The sequence below is a fragment of the Lepisma saccharinum genome, chromosome 1 (genome assembly GCF_977018435.1).
Source record: "Lepisma saccharinum chromosome 1, izLepSacc3.1, whole genome shotgun sequence".
NCBI classification, from domain to species: Eukaryota; Metazoa; Arthropoda; class Insecta; order Zygentoma; family Lepismatidae; genus Lepisma; species Lepisma saccharinum.
The window spans coordinates 20,540,961-20,560,250 of record NC_139229.1 but is presented as its reverse complement, the minus strand read 5'-3'; the positions used below and the strand labels follow the sequence as shown (position 1 = coordinate 20,560,250).

Sequence of the window (19,290 nt, the reverse complement as noted above, 5' to 3'; positions counted from 1 at the left end):
AGCATATGGAATATATCGTGCATTGATGTACATTAATAATATTCCAGATAAAAGGATATTAATATTAACAGATGCTAAAAGTGTTTTGTACAGTGTGCAATCTTCATATAAAAAGTTATATAAGGCATCAGCATTGGTACTTTACATAATAAGATTGTATGGTAAGTTAACTACAGAGGGAAGGACAATTCATTTTGCATATATACCAGCACATTCAGGGTTTCATTATAATGAACTGGCAGATAAAAATGCTAAAGAAGCAAGAATTATGGATCACAGAACGAATATATTATTATCATATACAGATATGTTACCAAGAGTTAAAAACAAAATTCAACAAGATTGGGAGATATGGGTCAAACAAAAATTTGCATATATGGGTCATTCATATAAAAATGTACTAAATTTAAACAATAAGACTCCGTGGTTTTATACATTTAATATACCCAGAAAGTTTTTAGTTTTAATACTAAGATTGAGATCAGGTCACATACGTTTAAATCACCATTTATATAAAATTAATTTAGTAAATTCACCTATGTGCAAGTGCAATCTAGATCAGGAAGATGCTCATCATGTTATATTTCAATGTCCACTTTATACCACTCAAAGGGAGATGTTATTCAAGAATCTAATAAAGAAAGGAATACCTCTTCCAACTTCTTTATCCTGTTTAATATCGTCACCAGATGTAACAATTGTATTTATCATTTGTAGATTTTTTCATGATATTAATATAGACATATGAAAATTGTAAATATTCAAAATGTGTAACTTGATATAGTCACCAGATATAACAATTGTATTTATTATCAATTTTAAATTTGTATGATAATGATGTAGATCAATTATGTATAAGAAAACTGTATATATTCAAAATTTGTAATTTGTGTAACAGTGTCATGCATGACATATTTTTAGGACACTTGGTGTAGAGCTGGTATAACAGCTAAAACCAATAAAGTATGAATGAATGAATGAATCAATTCTTAATCCTTGTAACAAAATTAATATGTTTATCAGCAATTTGCCTATTACAATTTCTGCCTGCTGTACCATAATTTGAGTAAGAAAAAAAAGGGTTAACATACTAATAAAAATAACATATCTAAAATATAATATTTATTGTATAAAAAATAAAGGAAGTATGTACATATATAAAATTTTATGTAACCACAACTTGTGCTTCTACAGAGGAACAGTGTTCGTAACATTATATACATCAAATTACTAATGCTTACGAAGATATATAATCACAATATATTTTACAAATGTAATTTGAGCTTTAAAGAAAATTTTAATATCAAGTACAAAGATATACCAAAAAAGTAATGACATTACATAATGACGTACTGGTATTAGCAGGTTGAGTAGAATGTGAGGTAAAATTTCTTGCATGTGCTTGTGCTTATATGATAGGTGCCTCGTCTTTGGTCTAAGGATAAACTACTAAGGCAATGGAATATCTCTCCATGTTAATCTTTTTATTAAAGTATAGTTGTTAAACACCTGACCAGTGTTTCCAGAAGAAATAATTGCAATATGCTGTTTCGAAGTCTGGACAAAAAAGAGTCTGACAAAGAGAACACCATCTAAATGGTACGTGTTCATTTCAAAGGAACATGAGTTTAAGCTCATCTTTATATATCTTAAAATTTTGCAACAAGATGGATAAGAATATTTTCAAAATTGTTGTGATTACTCTTAATTCATGGTGGCAAATGTCAAACACCATGGACAGTGTAAGTTGCAACATAATAACACAGCTCCACCATCGATAAATATTAATTATTGATTTAAGAATGCAATTTAACATTGTGAAAATACTGTTAATGTACAAATAGTAGATGATGCTTCCTGTAAGCATGGTTGTATAGTGATAACAACTATCAATAAAAATATGTGCTTACACTCCTATATTTTTACTTTATACACATGTGATACCTTTCATAGAGTTAATTCTTTCAATATAGACTATATTTTGGATACTATTGTAGTGCCACCCTAAATTTATATATTTATATATTGGCTTTTCATTTTCTTTTATCACTTGTACAAGTTTGTAGGATTTTCTTTTTCTTGAAAGTCGCACCCAGTCCCTTGCTTGGCATGGCGAGAGGGAGAACCACGCCCGTCAGGCAAGTCACACTGGCTAGGGTGTTCTTTTTGTTATTTTTTCTTCTTTTTTGTGTGTATTAGTGTGTGTGTGTGTGTGTATGTGTTAGAGCCGCTGGACAAGGCTAAAAAAAACGGCAACACTTCAAGGACACAAGGGAATTTTTGGGGTCTTTGGGGAAGGACAACAAGATAGAGGTGAGAGGAGTGAGGGTGTATGTGACAAGGTGTGGAAAAACTTTGCGTACGTGTGCACAGGGATGCAGGGTGGTGCTTTAGAGGAGACAAGTAGGTGCAGTTCGACTGGTGAGCAGGTGGCAGTGGTGAGTGTGAGATATAGAATGATACCACTCTGCCCTGGCTGAGAGGACTAAGGTCGTTCCAAGCTCGAAGCTGGGACAACAACAGTCAGCCTAGAGGAAGGCACAAGGAAGCAGGGACCTGGAGCTGTGACCAGTATCCCCTTATCCCCCTCATCTAAAGGAAGAACAGTGCGTGAGTGAGGAATGGAAGTGATTCTATGTACAGTGCACCACATAAGTGACAAAAGATAAGGGATCCCGATAAACTTTACTCCATAAGAGTTACTTAATTTTGTGTTGTATGTGCTATGCCGGGTTATTGTATATATATATTTTTTTTTATTATCATTAATAATCTATTTACATGTTCAGAGCAAAATTTAAATTCTTTACATATTTCCCCCCACACTATCATTGGTACAAGTAAGAGCAACAATTGTTTTAATTTTTGTCTTACTTTCAGAACCTGAAGAGGGGGCATAGGAGGTAGGGGAATGGTAATATAGGGAAGTATTTTAAGATGCATGTTAGTATCAAATGCACTTTTTTTTTTGCCAGAGAATATAAATGTTTACATTCCACAAATTTTTTATATAAATACATATCTGTATCTGGCAGAACATTTTAGAACGATCTCATCTTTAGAAAGATCTCATCAGACCTTTTTATTATTTGGAATGTCATAAACGTGCTACGATGCATTGACAGAAAATTAATACTTTTATTACAGTCCTTTCTCAAAATTCACTTCGAAACTCGACATTTTCATAACACAACATAAAACCATGTTATATAGTTACATATTTTAATGGAATCTGTTTTCAGCTTGATAAATATGCCTAAAGCAAAATAATAACAATACAGTTTGTACTTTCCATGGTTCAGACAAATTTGCAGTTCAAACTATCTCTCCCATTTCTTTTACCATTTCTGAAACTAGATTCTTGAGGTCTTTTTCACGCATTTTCCCTGTATCCATAACTTCCTCATGGTTTGCTTCTTCCTTGCTGTCATAATCAGTGACGCAATTGTTTGTAATAAGAGCAAGAGCGAATACTGTCATACCACAATGCTGTGCTGTTATAACTTCTGGTACAGTGCTCATGCCTGTTGAGAATAGAAAAATAGTGGTTGTTGTAAAACCAGTAGCATATTTATAAATTTATAAAATAGACTTGAACAATTTATTGTACATGAATTTGCAGATAAATAATTTCTACAAGCCAGTAAAAATTGTAATATGGCATTAATAAAACTTCTTTCATAATAGTTTTTCTTGTATGTACGCATTGCTTGCATTATAGAATTATTTTCCTGTAGTTTACGGTTGTTTTCTTATGCTTCGTAAACTACAGGAAAATAAATACTTCTTTCATAAGTTTCAAGTTTGTCATTTTTATTTTTTAATATTTTTATTTGGAAATAATTAAATAAAGTTTATTTAAAAAATGAGAATAGATTAGAAACTAATGAAAGTTGATGTAGAAAGAGATTATAGTATAGGGTCATTCATAAAGTGCACAGGTTTTAAATCGCTTGTCATTTTTTTGTTTGAAGGTTGGCAACACTGTTCTTATCATTTTCTTTATTTCTTATCATTCTGATTATTAATTGAGCTTTTTTTTTCTTCCCTCCCCCAGATGTGCAGTTGAGTTGCCATGGAGCCGAACACATAACGGGTTGTTATTTTGAAAACATATTACACATATGGCAAGTGCTATGCAGAGACAGTTCCTAAACTTTGCACGATTTTCGGGGACATGACAATGCCCCACTGCAACAACAGTTACGAGGTTGGTGAAGAAATTAGAGTAATATCCGGGTCAGTTGCTACCATAAATTTGCCTGGGCGAAAACATAGTTGTCGCACAGAAGAAAACATTGCAGTACTCCAATGTGTGAATGTTAGCCCTGCAAAGTCCTTTGCCATCGTTCACAACAGTTGGGAATATCAGTATCCTCATTGCAACAAATACTGAAAAAAATACCTTCATATGCACCCGAACTGAAGAGGGTAAATTAAATGGGTAATTGGCAAAATCAACAGAGACGTCTGTAAAAGAGTTATCATGAACTTCACAGATCGAGTTACTGCCAGCATAGAAAATGGAGGTGGGCATATGCCAGATATCATTTTTCACTTTTAAATTGCTGGGCATGTGCCAGACATTTTCTCTTTTTCACTATGAAATCGTAGTGAATGTGGAAAATAATCAAAACGTTTTTCAAAACCTGCGCACTTTCTGAAACACCCTTTACATTAACCAACAGAACATGGAGGTGGGTACTTTTGTTTGTCATTTGTGTCTGTGTGTTGTTGAAAAAAAATGTTATCCATAAAATTTTAGAATCTTGCCTGATCTTTAAAAAAAAATTATAATAATATTAGTTTAAAAAAGTTTGCATACAGATGTTAAAAATGTTATTTTGCAATGTACATAGTCATCAGCCTGAAAAAGCTTAATCTTTTTTTCTTCTCTGGGGCATATTATTGTTCATTAACTGCGAGAGGCAATTTCACCTCATGCATGCCTATGGGTGTTGGGTTCTAATAATATTTATTTAATACATAAATATAATTAACAATACACAAGGTTGCAGAAATTTACTGAAGCTTGTTTCATAGGTGCACACATATACACTTACCAACAGCATCAGCTCCAACAATCTTCAGCATTTTTAACTCTGCTATTGTTTCAAAATTTGGTCCTCCCAGTACAGCATATACACCTTCTCGAATAATGTCCTTGAGGCCCACTCTCTGTGCCACCTCCTTGGCCTTCATCCTCAGCTTGGCATTGTAGGATCTGTTCATTGGAGGAAAGCGTGGTCCGAACCTAAGGGAAAAAGCCAATAGGAACAATAAATATAAAATCAAATACCACCGTAAAAAAATAATCTTATATTCATGCCAAGAACATGGTTAAAAATTCACTTTTGTGCAAATAATGACAATTCTTTGGAACATGTTAATTGAGAACAAGTATATTAATCAGCAAAAACATGGTTAAACATGCCATGTAAATCTGTATATATAAATGTCAAGGGGTCTCGGATTCGATACCTGGTGAAGCACACTGCACAGTGGTGCGGATCCCACTTTAAAACTACAGGCTGATCTGTGCATAAAGTGGACTTAAAACAACAATTCAAAAGATAGAAACAGATTTAGTCATAGATTGTAGTAATTGTTAAGATGCTGTAACATCTGAAAATATATCCAACTAATGACTGCCAATTATTTCCTGTTTCTTTCCTACATGATGGCCAAAAAGCTAGCACCCATTATTAACTCTAACCGGTCATGCCATAAATTTGAGATAATGCTGCTAAAATTGTTTATTTTCTTGGAAGCAATTAGGTATGCAGTTCTAAGTATCTCAGTAGCTTCTTTAAATAAAGATGACCACGATCTTTGCCTGATGCTCCTTCGTGTTCAATCCGGTTGCTGAATGGACATTTGTCTAGAACTTATCCGTTCCATGCTCTGTAGCAGAGATGGTGATTGCAGTGAAGATGATGATATCAGTGTTGAAGGATCTGTCTGCGATTGTCAGAGAAAGTGATTTGGAGACTGAACTGGAATATGCTGACGAGCGTGGTAAACTGCATAGTGTCACATGTAAATAAATTTTTCAGGGAAAAATGCAGGCTCGATGGTGACTCGAACCCAGGTCTCTGGCATACTGTACCATTAACTGTCAAGGCTGAAAAATAGGGCATGGTATGCCAGAGACCCGGGTTCATGTCCTGGTAGAGCCTGCTTTTTTCGCTGAAAAATGTATGTAGTACATCTCCTGTGTGTGTCTAATTTAATAAATGTGAATAAATGTTTATAAGGTGACAATAAATATCATATATAGTTATAAATATATATTTTAAAGATGTTGAAGAATCATTATATGCAGGACTAAAAGAAAATAAAGGGAAAATAGAAAGTAATCATGAATATATTAGTGGAATCGTACTAGTATATTGCAGATAGAGCAGGACCAATCGTGTTACTTTTCCAGACGTGACAGATGGAAGTGTTAAGCTAATCTTGTTATTAAAAACTATTCACTTTTAATGTGCATATGGTGATAAAGTTTTGCAGCTATCAAGTCTGTCCAGCTATAGTATATTTATTTTAGCAGATCAGATGTTAAATAATATTTTGACCAGTTAGATATATATTTTTACTGTCATGCTTTTCTTTGTTAGTTTGGTATCATTATATTTGCAGTTCATGAAGAGGATGGGTGCAGAAACTGTCAGTAAGAGCTTAGCTCACAATGCACAAGGAGTGGGAACAAGATCATTGGGGAAACCAAGATGTTGGTGGAGAGAGAAGATAGTGGAGAGTGTTAGGAGAAGAGGACAAGATTGAAACATCGTGGAAAGAGAGGAGTGGTGGAAGCCCAGAAAAAAATTGAGAGTCTCGACTTCTATGCTGGCCCAGCCAGAGGCAGGAAACGGCGAAGGATGACAATGATGATATTTGCAGTTGTTCTTTATATTAATTTGTTACAACTTCAGAAATGGAAGTTTTGTAATTAAAGATCCTTATCAAATTGTCAAAGAGTAAATTTAAAATAACACTGATTCATTCTGATTTAAATGTACACTCAGGTTCAATAAATACATCGTTCTCACAAAAAAAAGCACAATTTCATTTAAACTTGCCTTTCATCGTTGGTGCCCAACAGAGGATTGTTTCCGGCAAAACCCATCATATTGATGTGGTCCTTCAATACCATGATGTCTCCAACATTAAAGTCTGAGTTCAATCCTCCTGCTGCACATGTGACTATCAGGTGGGTTACTCCAACCAACTTCATTACTCTCACAGGCATTGAGCACTAGAAAGAAAACGGGAAGATGTTACAACATGTTACAATAATATCATGGAGTTTGGTAAAGTTTTCACTAATGCAATATCTTTTTATTGGCATCATTTATGAGTTGTATTTTGATTATTTTACAGTTAATTGTGGTGTTTTTAAGTTTGTCGTTCATAATATCTTTTAAACACTGACATAATGTTTTCAAATGTCTGAAAAAAACAATTACGGCTTTCATTACACATGCAAGTCATTTGCTATATTTTGGTTACATATTGATATTGTGTTTTTTATGTCTGATATCTATCGTCATATATCAGATACAAACACAAACATGTAGAATTTGGTGTATGAATAATTTAACTTGATGGATGATATTCAACATACTTATGTAACGAGATGAAGTGTTCCATGCTACTATAGACAGAAATATGAACAATGCACTTGGGGAAGAAATAGCATGAAGTCGGGCAAACAGATTTATGTGTGTTAAAGAAAGCATATGAGAAAATTTGCTATATTTTATGCATACACGTTCCTCATATGAACATGATAATCATACTTTGAAACACTTTGGCAAAGATCATACCTACAATGCTTACCCAGCATATTTTCAATGCAGGATCTGAACTGTTTGCCCAAAATATGCTGGCGGAGCATGATTTCATGCAATGAATTGTGAGGGAAGTTGTTCACAGAATATCATCTATTCAAAGATGATTGTCCAATGATAAGCAAAGTTACTTATACAAAATCATAGACTGAACTTATACAAGGAGTGTTTAAAATACTGGAATATAATTATACAATAAACTTCCATGTGAAAGTAATGAGAAAAAAATCTCAAACTATTCAAAACTAAAATTCAAAACTATCTATTAGAAATATCACCCTACAGTATAGAGGAATTTCTACACTGTATCACATATATGTAATCAAGTTGATGTAATATAAATATTGTAACTTCAACTATGCTGAAGCATGTTACATACTTATGTAATGAGATGAAGTGTTGCATGCTACTATAGATAGAAATATCAACAATGTAGTCCACAGAACAAAAATAAATTATAATTACAATGCTGAAACAGTTACTTAACATCCAATAAAATTTGACTACAATCCACTAAATACATAAATAATAACACCACAGAGAACAGATGTGAGACTTGGATAAACAGTTAAATGTAGTATGACAAACTAATGATAATGCATTACATTTTGATGGAAAGACCAGAAACAGTAACATATTATTTTTGGAAGCAAAGTCGTATCGCAATGCTACGGCTGCGTTGGGATCGAACCATGAACCTTTAGATTGTATTAGGTGATGTAGTTATTCCTCATTCATCTTTCAGATAGTTATCACTTGCTTGGCCTAAATGTGATAAATGCAAGAGGTTACATTTAAAGGAATGGTGATGGAAATTAACTTAAGTTAGATTTGGGTTTTGTACTCCCCATGACTGAACCAATATGGATTGGTTAGAAAAGGATATTACTTGCCTTACAAATAGATGAAGATTATTTCCACACTTGTCCTCTTAAATGTCACTTGTCTGATCTCCATGGCAGACATCAATCTCATCACACACCATTGTCCAATAATAGTTTTCCACTTTGCTTCTCTCTCACAATTTGCAGTCCTTACTCTCTCTCGTGTTCCCACCAACTGATCTCACTCCCTGTCAGTTCCAACACTCCAAGCCTCCTCGTCTCCCAACTCAATAACCTCACGTTTGCGTCATTGTTTATTCCACATTCTCAGTTTCCTACTTGTCATTTCTATCCAATACCTTGGGTACGATGTGAAGTAACCCAAACATTAATTTTCTTAGTAAGTAAAGCAACTCTAATTTAGCACCAATAAAGCTCCCAAATTAATTATTTAAACAAGGAACAAGCAACTTGCATAACCAATACAATTCTTACAATACTTGCAGCATTCCATTTCTCCATAAGGATTACAGTTTGGTATACTTTTAGATTTAGCTAAGAATTACTTCAATAGTTAAGTTTACCTTCCATAGGGGGTAGCCTTCATAGTAGTGAAATCGTCCTTGCATGCACATTGTAGGAACTCCATTCAGAAGACCAAACACAAGCCGTCCTGCATGACCTTTCACAGTTGATGCAGGAAAATGTGGAATTTCAGAGTAGGTGATGGTTACACTGTCAGTAATCATCTCTGCCAATGGTCCTGGAAAAGAGATTTGGATGTTCTTTTTATATGTAAAAATGAACTTTCCTTGGTAATTTTCCAAATTAAATATACATGTACCTTGGTAAAAAGAGATTTAAAAATTGTTGCTGTGATATTATAGCAATCATACTGATAATGATAAGCATCTCTGTTCTTACTACTTGAAGCAACAAGATAAAGTTTTTCTTCCACTTTAAGATGTTCATTTCTACAATGAAGTGAATGAAAGTTAATTAATTATTCATCATGAATTGATGTTCAGGTAGGTACAAGATCTAAAGTAGGAAGTACTGAAGGCAATAGGAAGTGGCTGCAGTGGCTCAGTCGGTAACGCGTCTGACTACCATACTAAAGGTCCCGGGTTCGATCCCCGGCCGGTTCAAATCCGGGAACTTTTCTAACATTGGAAGCGGCCCCGGCGCCCACCCAGCGTCGAATAACATGGGTACCTGGGGAAACCTGGGGGGTAAAGGCGGTCAGGGGCATGGTGCTGATCACATCACCCCCAATCACGACCGGATCAAGAAAGTGTGGGGCGTTACCCCCACACCCCCTATACGCCTTCATGGCGTGGTGCTAAGCACAGGGGAACACTTTTACTTTTTTTTTTTTTATATAGGAACAATAAAAACCTCTTGCTTTTTTTCTGTGTTCTACCATTTCTGGGTAATACAAACTACTGAATCAGTGTTGCCAGAAGTTGCTCATTCCACCTCCCCGTAGCATACAAGGAAAAAGTTGATATTAACTGATGCTCTTTAGTCCAGATATGCATTTTTTTGTATGGTATCTAGATGTATACTAAATGACTGTCTCTCCATTCATCTTTTTCTGGCACTGTCACTGTGTTGATTGTAAAATATTCACTGTCCGGTGCATACATGCAAAAGTGCAGTGGTTTTGACCATTTCTGCCACCTATGCTTATGTAGTATTACCCAACAAGGTAACCTTCAAGTTTGATTTTTACTACATATCTAAAAAATGTTAAATATTCTTGTTTGTGTTGTTGCATAATAATCTTATCTTTGCCTTGAGAAATGTGTATTATTTGCTTTATGATAACTGCATTTTCACACAATAAAAGTACATCAGCTTTTACATCAATCTATCTATTTGATCTCATTTCAGGGAACATTACATAAGTCTCACAAAAAGTTAAAATATGTCAGACTGAAGAAGGTAATCGTTTTGTTCTCCTTTTTCTGGACAGCTGTTATGAAAATAAACAGACACATTATTATTTCACACACCAGTAAATTTCCAGTGTTTGTAGATTTATTTAATTGGGCTATAAATGCTTGTTAAGTAAGAGTTTATAGCAGTTTCCTCATCTAGAGTTATTTATAGTTAAAAGGGAAGGTTGCCAATTATGCATAGTAGTGATCACTCTATTATCTATTAGATGTCAATCTTCAGTCTCTTCAGACCTAAAAATTAGCAATTAACCATATTTCAGTTTTCAAAAAGTCTCAGAATTGAATATCATTTTATAGAGCTATTTATGCATCATCTATGTGTTTCAAATAGTTTTTAATTCAAGTTATTTTAAGTCAACCTCTCTTCCATACAGTGCACAGTGGATTGTAATATGAGGTTCTGCTATCTGGACTCTGAGCCAATATAATCCTCTGTGGTGATTGTGTTGTGCTCTGTCCACGCACATAGCCCTTCCATCAATTTCATCTTCTAACCATGATTAGCCAAATTGGCAGAACAGCAATACAAAACAACCAACTCAATGAATCAATCGATTTATGCTTAAAACAAACTAAAAGTAATAATAAATAGAGAATGGAAACACTATTCAGTATTCCAGTAAAATGGTAACATTTATCAACACCTAAAAATGGAGAAGCATTCTTACCCATTCCAGAGCCACAGATAATGCCAATCTTGGGGGAATGATTTATCCTCTTCTTCAGCCATGTTGCAATTTCTTCTACTACTTCATAAGTGTATCTGAAAGATAAATAGAAATTTATAAAGTAGAGCATAATTTACTTCAAAGAACTATAAGTAATAGTAATTCCTAGAATTTGAAAAAGAAAACAGTACCTCACCTAGTGCTGAAGGAAATCTGTGTGAAACTTTCATTCCAATAAGGAATTAACAAGACCTTCATAGAAATATGCATCAATATTTTTTAATTAAATTCTTTAGTTTTAAAAATTTCAACTAGTTTTGAAAGTGCATATTAATGAGTTAGAGTAGACATGAGACTGTGGGCACCAGCAGGAAATTTCCTAAAGGAGGCCAAAATCAAAAACTTGTGTTCTAAAGTAACCAATGTTGCAAATGGAAAATGAATTAAAAGAACGACAAATAGTGAAAAAAAGGGTGTAGGTAAAAATTCAATTGTTGTGGGTGTGTGTGATGCATAGCTCGCAAAGCATTCTCTCAGTTATATCATTGTCACCATGTTAAACCATAGGAATATCCCCCAGCTACGGTCTGTCCCAGGAGTTTGTGGAGCAACACTGCACATAACAGTAGAGACAGGAAGAAATCGAGTGGGAGGAGTGAAGCAGTACACGCTACTGCAAACTGATGGTAGCTGCGGTCGCCTTGTCCCACCATTCCCTCTCATGCATTCATTGGCCAGCTCTCTCAAGTCACTACTTGTGAGGAGGACTTATTTTCGTTCACTTGCTCCACAGAATCCTGGGACAGAGTATAACCCCAAGGCTCAACCAAACATCATCCCCAGCTAACATTTTCCACTTCAGGTGCTATGTGAGGCCATGCGGCACAAATGGTAGAGAAAAGAAGAGTTTACAGTATTCTTGTTGGAAAACCTGATGGTAAGAGACCTGTAGGAAGGCCAATACGAAGATGGGGGGGGGGGGGGGGTAATGTTGAGATGGACCTAAAGGAAATCGATAAGGATGGAAAAGATTGGATTGACCTTTCCCAGGATAGAGACAGATGGAAGACTTGTGTTGCTGCAGCCATAAACCTTCAGGTTTAAGAAGGCTAGAGAGTTAGTTAGTACTATGTATGAGAGAAAAATGACAACATAAGCTCGAGAAAAAAAAAGAGAGAAATAAATGAACAGAAGAATGAAGACAGATCAATTAAAGATAGAAAATGTGATATGAATACTCAATAACGAAACCAAGAGAGCAAGCAAGAATAAATTAATATATTGTAGACAAATAAAACAAGGTGAAACTCTAGAAACAAAGAAAAACAAAAAGAGAGAGAGTAATACAAATGTGAGAAGATCTTTCAATAAAGAAGCAATTCCCTCATATTTAAACTTTCCCCATTTAATGAGAGTTGTATGGGTAGCGAAGTTGCTAACTAGTCCATCTTACTGTCATGTCAGTGACTTGAAGCGGGAGATCTGCCATAGGAATTTTCTCCCTATACCCCTTCACAAGCAGCTCTGGTGTGTATGAGAGTAAAGGTGGTCAAAGTTTCAAATCACTTCCACTGTAGCTGAGATTGAGAATATATGGAGCCCTACCTCCGTAGACCATATCTTCATGGCATGGTGCAATACACAGGATATTTTTCTCTTGTAAAGGATAACAATGATGATTGTCCTTTGCATTCTAAAGAAATAAATAGTAGATTTGTCATTCAAAAAATTAGTCCATTAAACATTTTTTGTATTGTCAAATGCTGTTAACTGATCCGTGACCATTTTCCATAATGTAAGAGTTTATCGTGCATCTGAAATAGAATCCAGCATAGTATTTTTATCGCTTTGGCTTTGATAACCCTGATGTTGCATCATGGCATATGGAATCTCCCTGGAATATTTACATTTCTTCCACTGAGAAAAAAAATGACCTTCAAGATAGCCTTACACATAACACATAATTACAATTAAGGTGGAAGAAAACCAAAGTTAATGAAGACATTTCATATCTTACAGTTACAGGATTTCATTTTGGGAGGTTGTGAAAGAGTGATTTATGTGAGTTTGAGTTGTAAGTCCATTTTATGCACATATAGGTTAATCGGGACTGGATCTACAGCTTAAAGTGGTGTCTGAACGACACTGTACCTCCCCCGAGTATCAATGACAATGCGACAATGAAATGCTTCATGCTGTATATTCCGCACTGTATATGATGATGCATGTATCCTAAATCATGTAAACTTGCACTTGGAATTATGTTTGTGGTTAGGTAGACCCACTGGCATATTCAGGGCGAAGCTGATGGGGCTACATCCCGTTACAAAATTTTGAAAAAATCCAAATTTTCAGAGGAAAGTAGTAAAGAACTGGGGTGGGGAGTTACCAAAGTGGTAAATACGAACCCTCTTAAAATGACACCCCAAATTACCAATTTTGGCTTTATACAACTTTTAAAACAAACTTTAAATATAGTCATGCCGAAATATTTTATTTTGTATCCCGTGCCCTTTAGAACTCAACTATGTAATAATTAACCTTTACAATTTCAGCCCCTTCGAAAAAAAAGTCCACAATACACTAATAGATCTATTGGCATCGTCAAAAAAATGTAGGGGCCTCTAATAATAGCTAATTACTATTACAAACGTGTATTATTATTATTATCTTTTTGTAATTTAGGGGAAGTTTATATTGTATATTCACATGTAATCCATTTTTTTACAATTTCGAATACTCTCACATGAAAACGTGTATTTTTTGGAATAAATTATAGAATATGAAAATATCAAGTTCTGGCCTATTTTCTACGTTTTACACACTACTTTTCGAATTATTAGTTCGGCTATTTTCTTCAATTACTAATTAATTAATGTTATCTGCTCTCCATGGACGTCCGCAGGATTTTTCCTGGGGAGAAGGAGCAAGACTAGGTATATTTTCTAGCAGTGGCAGCGATTAGGGGGAGCGTAAGGGGCAGTTCCCCCACACTTTTTTGCCAATTTTGCCCCCTCACTAAACCTTATATAGCAAGGAAAAATAAACTTGCCTTGCCCCCCTCCAATTTTGGAACCTTGCCACCTCTCTCCAGATTTGGAAGCCAATCGCCGCCACTGTTTTCTACCATAATAATATTGCACCTTAAAAAAACGCACATTCAATTTGAAGTTATCATGTCCAGCAATGCCCTTCTAATAACTAACATAAATTACTGTGACTGAAATGAAATAATATTTATGAAATGCATAATTTTAGAGTGACAGTTTGCAGGGGGTGTCCACCCTCTCCTCCCGTTCCAGACGTCCATGCTGTTATCATAACGTTTTAGCTTTTTTCTATAATCAAATATTGATGTCGGTTCGCAGAAGGACATTCGTGACACCCATGCGGATATCTCGGTCAAGACTCGATGATCCTCTTCCTCGAGAACACACACGGAACACATGACTGGGCGTCGCCATAGCAACAGAAAGGCCCCACGCGAAGTGTGTAGCAATGTGTAATGACGTAAAATGCGTGCTGGGAGTGCAAGAGCAAGCGATAACCCAATTAAAAGGTCGCACGATGTTTGACGGATTTGCTGTCGTTAATATTGCTTCATTTCCTCTTATCTCAGCTTATTTTGTATAATTGTCAAGGATAGCGTTGCACCTCGGGGTTAAAGTAATGCAATCGTGTTGTTAACAACCGGGTAGATAAGGGTTCGGGTCAAAGTGAAACGCCCAATTTAACCCATAACAAAACTCAAGTCGCGTGGTGACAGGCTTAGTACAGCTGTCTGCATGATGTTCATGAAGTAACAACTGCGTTTTTATCAAGCTTTTAACTTCTACCTTCAAATAGGTCTCCGAGAATGATTTAAGCCAGGCGTGGTCAATCACCCGTATTTGTGGTGGTTAGCACGTCGCGCACGCTAGAGGTCCCGGGTTCGAATTCCGGCCTTGTCATGGAGGTCCTTTGTGAGTGTCCCTTCATCAATTTCATCACTCATCTTGGCGATTATCCAAATGTGGCAGAAAAGCGCAGTAAAATAAACCAAATCAATCAACTGTGAAACAGCTCTCCCGTAAGCACGTTCGGACCACAGCGCGAGCAGCGGTACTGTACCGTTGTTTGATTGATTTAATGTATTTTACTTCGCTCTTCTGCCACTTTTCCCTAATCGCGAAGATGACGATGAGTGATGACATGATGGAATTGATGAAGGGACATTCACAACCCATGCCCAGGCCGGAATTCGAACCCGGAAAACAATTCCACTGATGACTGTTTTACATCTCCTTTCCACCTCTTGTGTTAATCGCGACGAACAGATGAAATTATAACAGGACTAACACGATGATACACTCACGCCTTGTCCAATGTTCGAAACTTGGACCCATGGCTTCGTCGCGCGTTACTCTAACCACTTCGCTACGAAAACAGGTGTGACGTAGCTACTTTTATGAAACAGTAGCGTACTTGTCTTCAAAAGCAGAATGTAGCAGTGATGGGGTCGATGCCCTGACACCAGAGTCCCGACCTAACCTTTAGTTTTCCTCTATGTGTCACTAGTGTGCAAGGACGTATTTAGGGGGGTCCAGGAGGTCCGGACCCCCCCCCCCCGAAAGACTTATCAGGTACTAAAATTAAGTAATGAATAATACAGTGCGTCCATTTCGATCTTCTGCCCAGAGATCGGGAGAAGCGTGGCGGGCGGCGCTGGCGGAGATGCCGACATTTGCGGCCTGTAATGCCCGCTTATTTTTATGGACATATGCAGACATTTATATAAATATTGCAAAACGAGCACTAACCTGTGTTATAATTTATCATCTGTAATTCATCCAAGTTCTGCCCTTATATGCACAAATAAATACGCTTTAAAAAACAATGTAAAGAGCCACAGATAATAAAACATTTTAATCATAGTTTTGACCAGTAACGTCCTGCTTATGTTTATATCCTTGAAAGAGTTTTGTGTCGATGGGGATCGTTTGGAGGTTTCGAATGTGCAACACTGTATCAAGATTTCGCTGTAGACGAAACCGTTAAAAGTCAATGCTGTTCGTGAGCTTCCTTGCAATCCGAAATATCCGAGCTCGAGTTTTTTGTTCCTTCGCGACAGAGCTGTGAATATAGTGGCGAGCAGATGTAAACCAAGAGCGTGTTAATTTCGTACTGTGCGCAAGAGTGTTATTATTGGTTACTTGCCGTTACTTGTTTGTGTTATTGCAGTGTGTATGTGTGTTGTGTCAGTAAGAGGATTGGAATGCCAGCCGCAAGGTTCACGTTACGAGGGGGGCTGATAAGTTCTCGGCCCGACCCAGAAGGACTTTAGCTACAGGCACGAAAGTTTCAGGCTATTCAACGTATTCTCCCCGAAAGTCTACACACTTGGCACTTGGTGGATATGAGTTTGAAGAACTCTTATAACACAGGTTAGTGCTCGTTTTGCAATGTTTATATAAATGTCTGCATATGTCCATAAAAATAAGCGGGCATTACAGGCCGCAAATGTCGGCATCTCCGTCAGCGCCGCCCGCCACGCTTCTCCCGATCTCTCGGCTGCAGATCGAAATGGACGCACGGTATATTCGTTTAGCCTTTGTTGTATAATTTCCTCTGAACTTATTGGAAGACAAGGATTATATTGGGATCATACGGCTTTGAAGAACAGGAAGGACGTATTTAGGGGGGCTCCAGGGATTCGGATCCCCCGAAAGACTGATCAAGTACTAAAATTAAGTAATGAAAATAATAACATTTGTTGCATAAACTATGGTTATTAATTTCCTCTGAACTTTTTGGAAGGCAAGGATTATATTGGGATCATACGGCTTTGAATGGCATTACAAAGAAGATTTATGTACACTACTACTCAAAATAATATGCATTAAATATTAATCAGAAACTTACTTTTTCCAACATCATTTTTGTTATTTGATAAATGTTTAATTATTCGTCTATTTGACATTAATTTCATTGCCAGGGCACTTGTTTTTATGTAAATTATTCCGATCTTAAGTACAGGTAAGCTACGTAATGAATATGCACTGTTATATATCTATTCTTATACAGTATTTTTACCTAATCGTGTAATAATAATATAATATTAATGTATGTATTGTAATTAGTAGTAATTTGATTTAATTTATTTTAAATTAAACATTACTATTACTATTCCTGAGACACTTTGTTCGGACCCCCCCCCCCGAAACATATTTCTAGATACGTGCCTGCTAGTGTGGTATATGAACAATTTCTAAATTTGAACAACCTCAACGAAGGTGACTTTTAAACTAAGTTATTAACTAACCACATAAACTCGTTTCTTATATCCACGCACGTGAGTCTACTTCACGTTCCAGTTTTCAGCTTTGATATTGCAGAAATGATGGTACTTTCGAGACACCCTATACTCATTACGTAACGCAACACGCTAATTGAATATTCATTGAGAGGTCGAACTGCCCTTAGTTATCAGCATGCTGCTCACAGTGGTACTCGATTAAGCTTGTGTTATCTTATCACAGAACTCCGAAGCTTGACAAGTAACAACCATCTTTCACTTTCTGTTTATCCAGTCTAGATTAGACCATCTGTGTATAATGTGAACCTGCAAACAAGCTCCAATAATATTTCTGCCAAGATCGTAAATGGGGGGCCGGAAGAACACCCCTCCTGGCCAAAGGAAAACTGGATTCATGTTAATGTCACCAGTACAAACAACGCCCGTTTGGTCGACTTTCTATCTCGCCAATGGCGAGTTCACGGGTTCGAGTCCTGGCTTGTGCAAGGGTGTTCTTTATTAGTGTCCCTTCATCAGTTTCATCTTATCATCACTCATCCTCATCGTTGCGATTAGCCAACAGTGGCAGAAAAGCGGCATACAATTACCAGTAGAAATGGGCAGCAGCAACACACGAATTTCATCAATTTGTTGTAGTTGAATAAAATGTGGTAGGTATCGGTGAAAAGCGGGGAAACTTTTATGTGATTTTAATTCTAGGAACCGAAAACAGGATTCCACAATATGGTTAAACATTTTTAAAAGCCTCCTACTCATAAACAAAAATCTTAACTGGGCAGATGGAAAATGTCGAGCCTACTATTAAGATTTCTAGGATTTTAGGGAAAAGACACAGTCACAAACTGCCATATTCTGTTTCTTTCATCTAAGCCACACTGAATAAATTAAAGAAAATATTATAAGTATAATTTTATATTGGGTATGTGTAAAAATTCAAAACAGTATCCTATTTGTAATGTTTGCTATTAAAGGAATAAACATAAATATCTGCCTGCTGACCAGACACATATATTCAAGAAAGAGGACAGTGCATGGCGAAAAAGGACAAAGCCCAAGAAAACAGGACACCGCAAAAAAACAAAAAAACAAAAAAAAAAAAAAAAAAAAAAAACAAATTGCACCACATTTGCAATTATTACTCTTAACACTAGTTTACCCGAATGAGGTGGAAAGGGGAGGGGTCTGTCAGGCCCCGAAATGGACCGGAGCTGACCGGAACGGCGTTCTGGTTTCATGAATATCTGGAAACTTTACCGTTCCGTCTCCGTCGTAATCGGGTATAAAAAACCGACAAGTGCATGATAACGAAAGTAAAGCGTTCAGTTTTGAGCAAATTTCCATTTTGAACCCTGGGCTGTGCCCGACAGAATTTTTTTTTTTTTTTTTTTTTGGTCGAGACGGGACCGGCACGAGAGATGTTTTTAAACCCTGCGTTCGGGACGGGAAAAAATTGCAATTTCGGGACGGAAAATATTTAAAATTGAGTGATCGTTTCTTTCTTTCTTTTCTTTTTTTGAATTTCTGAAATAGAAAAATATATCCAGAGAAGTTTCAGACACTTACAATGCAGAAAACATCAAGAATTTTTCACTTCTTAAAATGTCCATTTGGAATCCTGACTTTTCGGGATCCCGAAAGTCGGGATCGGGACGGGATTTTTTTTCCCGTTTAACCTATTTCCAAAAC

General features: G+C 36.2%; 1 protein-coding gene across 2 annotated transcripts in view; it reads right to left on the bottom strand.

Annotated features, from left to right (window-relative positions):
• Positions 1 to 3,063: 3,063 nt before the first annotated feature.
• LOC145986371 (purine nucleoside phosphorylase-like) overlaps positions 3,064 to 19,290 on the bottom strand; it is a 32,804-nt gene continuing 16,577 nt past the window's right edge. Inside the window, exons 2-7 of one of the 2 annotated variants that reach the window (XR_014441592.1) lie at positions 11,310 to 11,404; positions 9,262 to 9,440; positions 7,083 to 7,258; positions 5,064 to 5,254; positions 3,202 to 3,524; positions 3,064 to 3,166 (exon numbers count right to left, since the gene is read on the bottom strand). Coding sequence is in view for 1 of the 2 variants with exons in the window: in XM_083120328.1 (XP_082976454.1) it covers positions 3,316 to 3,524; positions 5,064 to 5,254; positions 7,083 to 7,258; positions 9,262 to 9,440; positions 11,310 to 11,404 (850 nt within the window). In the remaining variant the exon portion in view is untranslated. Of the gene's footprint in view, positions 3,167 to 3,196; positions 3,525 to 5,063; positions 5,255 to 7,082; positions 7,259 to 9,261; positions 9,441 to 11,309; positions 11,405 to 19,290 lie in introns of those variants that run through there. The other variant, XM_083120328.1, reaches the window with a different exon arrangement.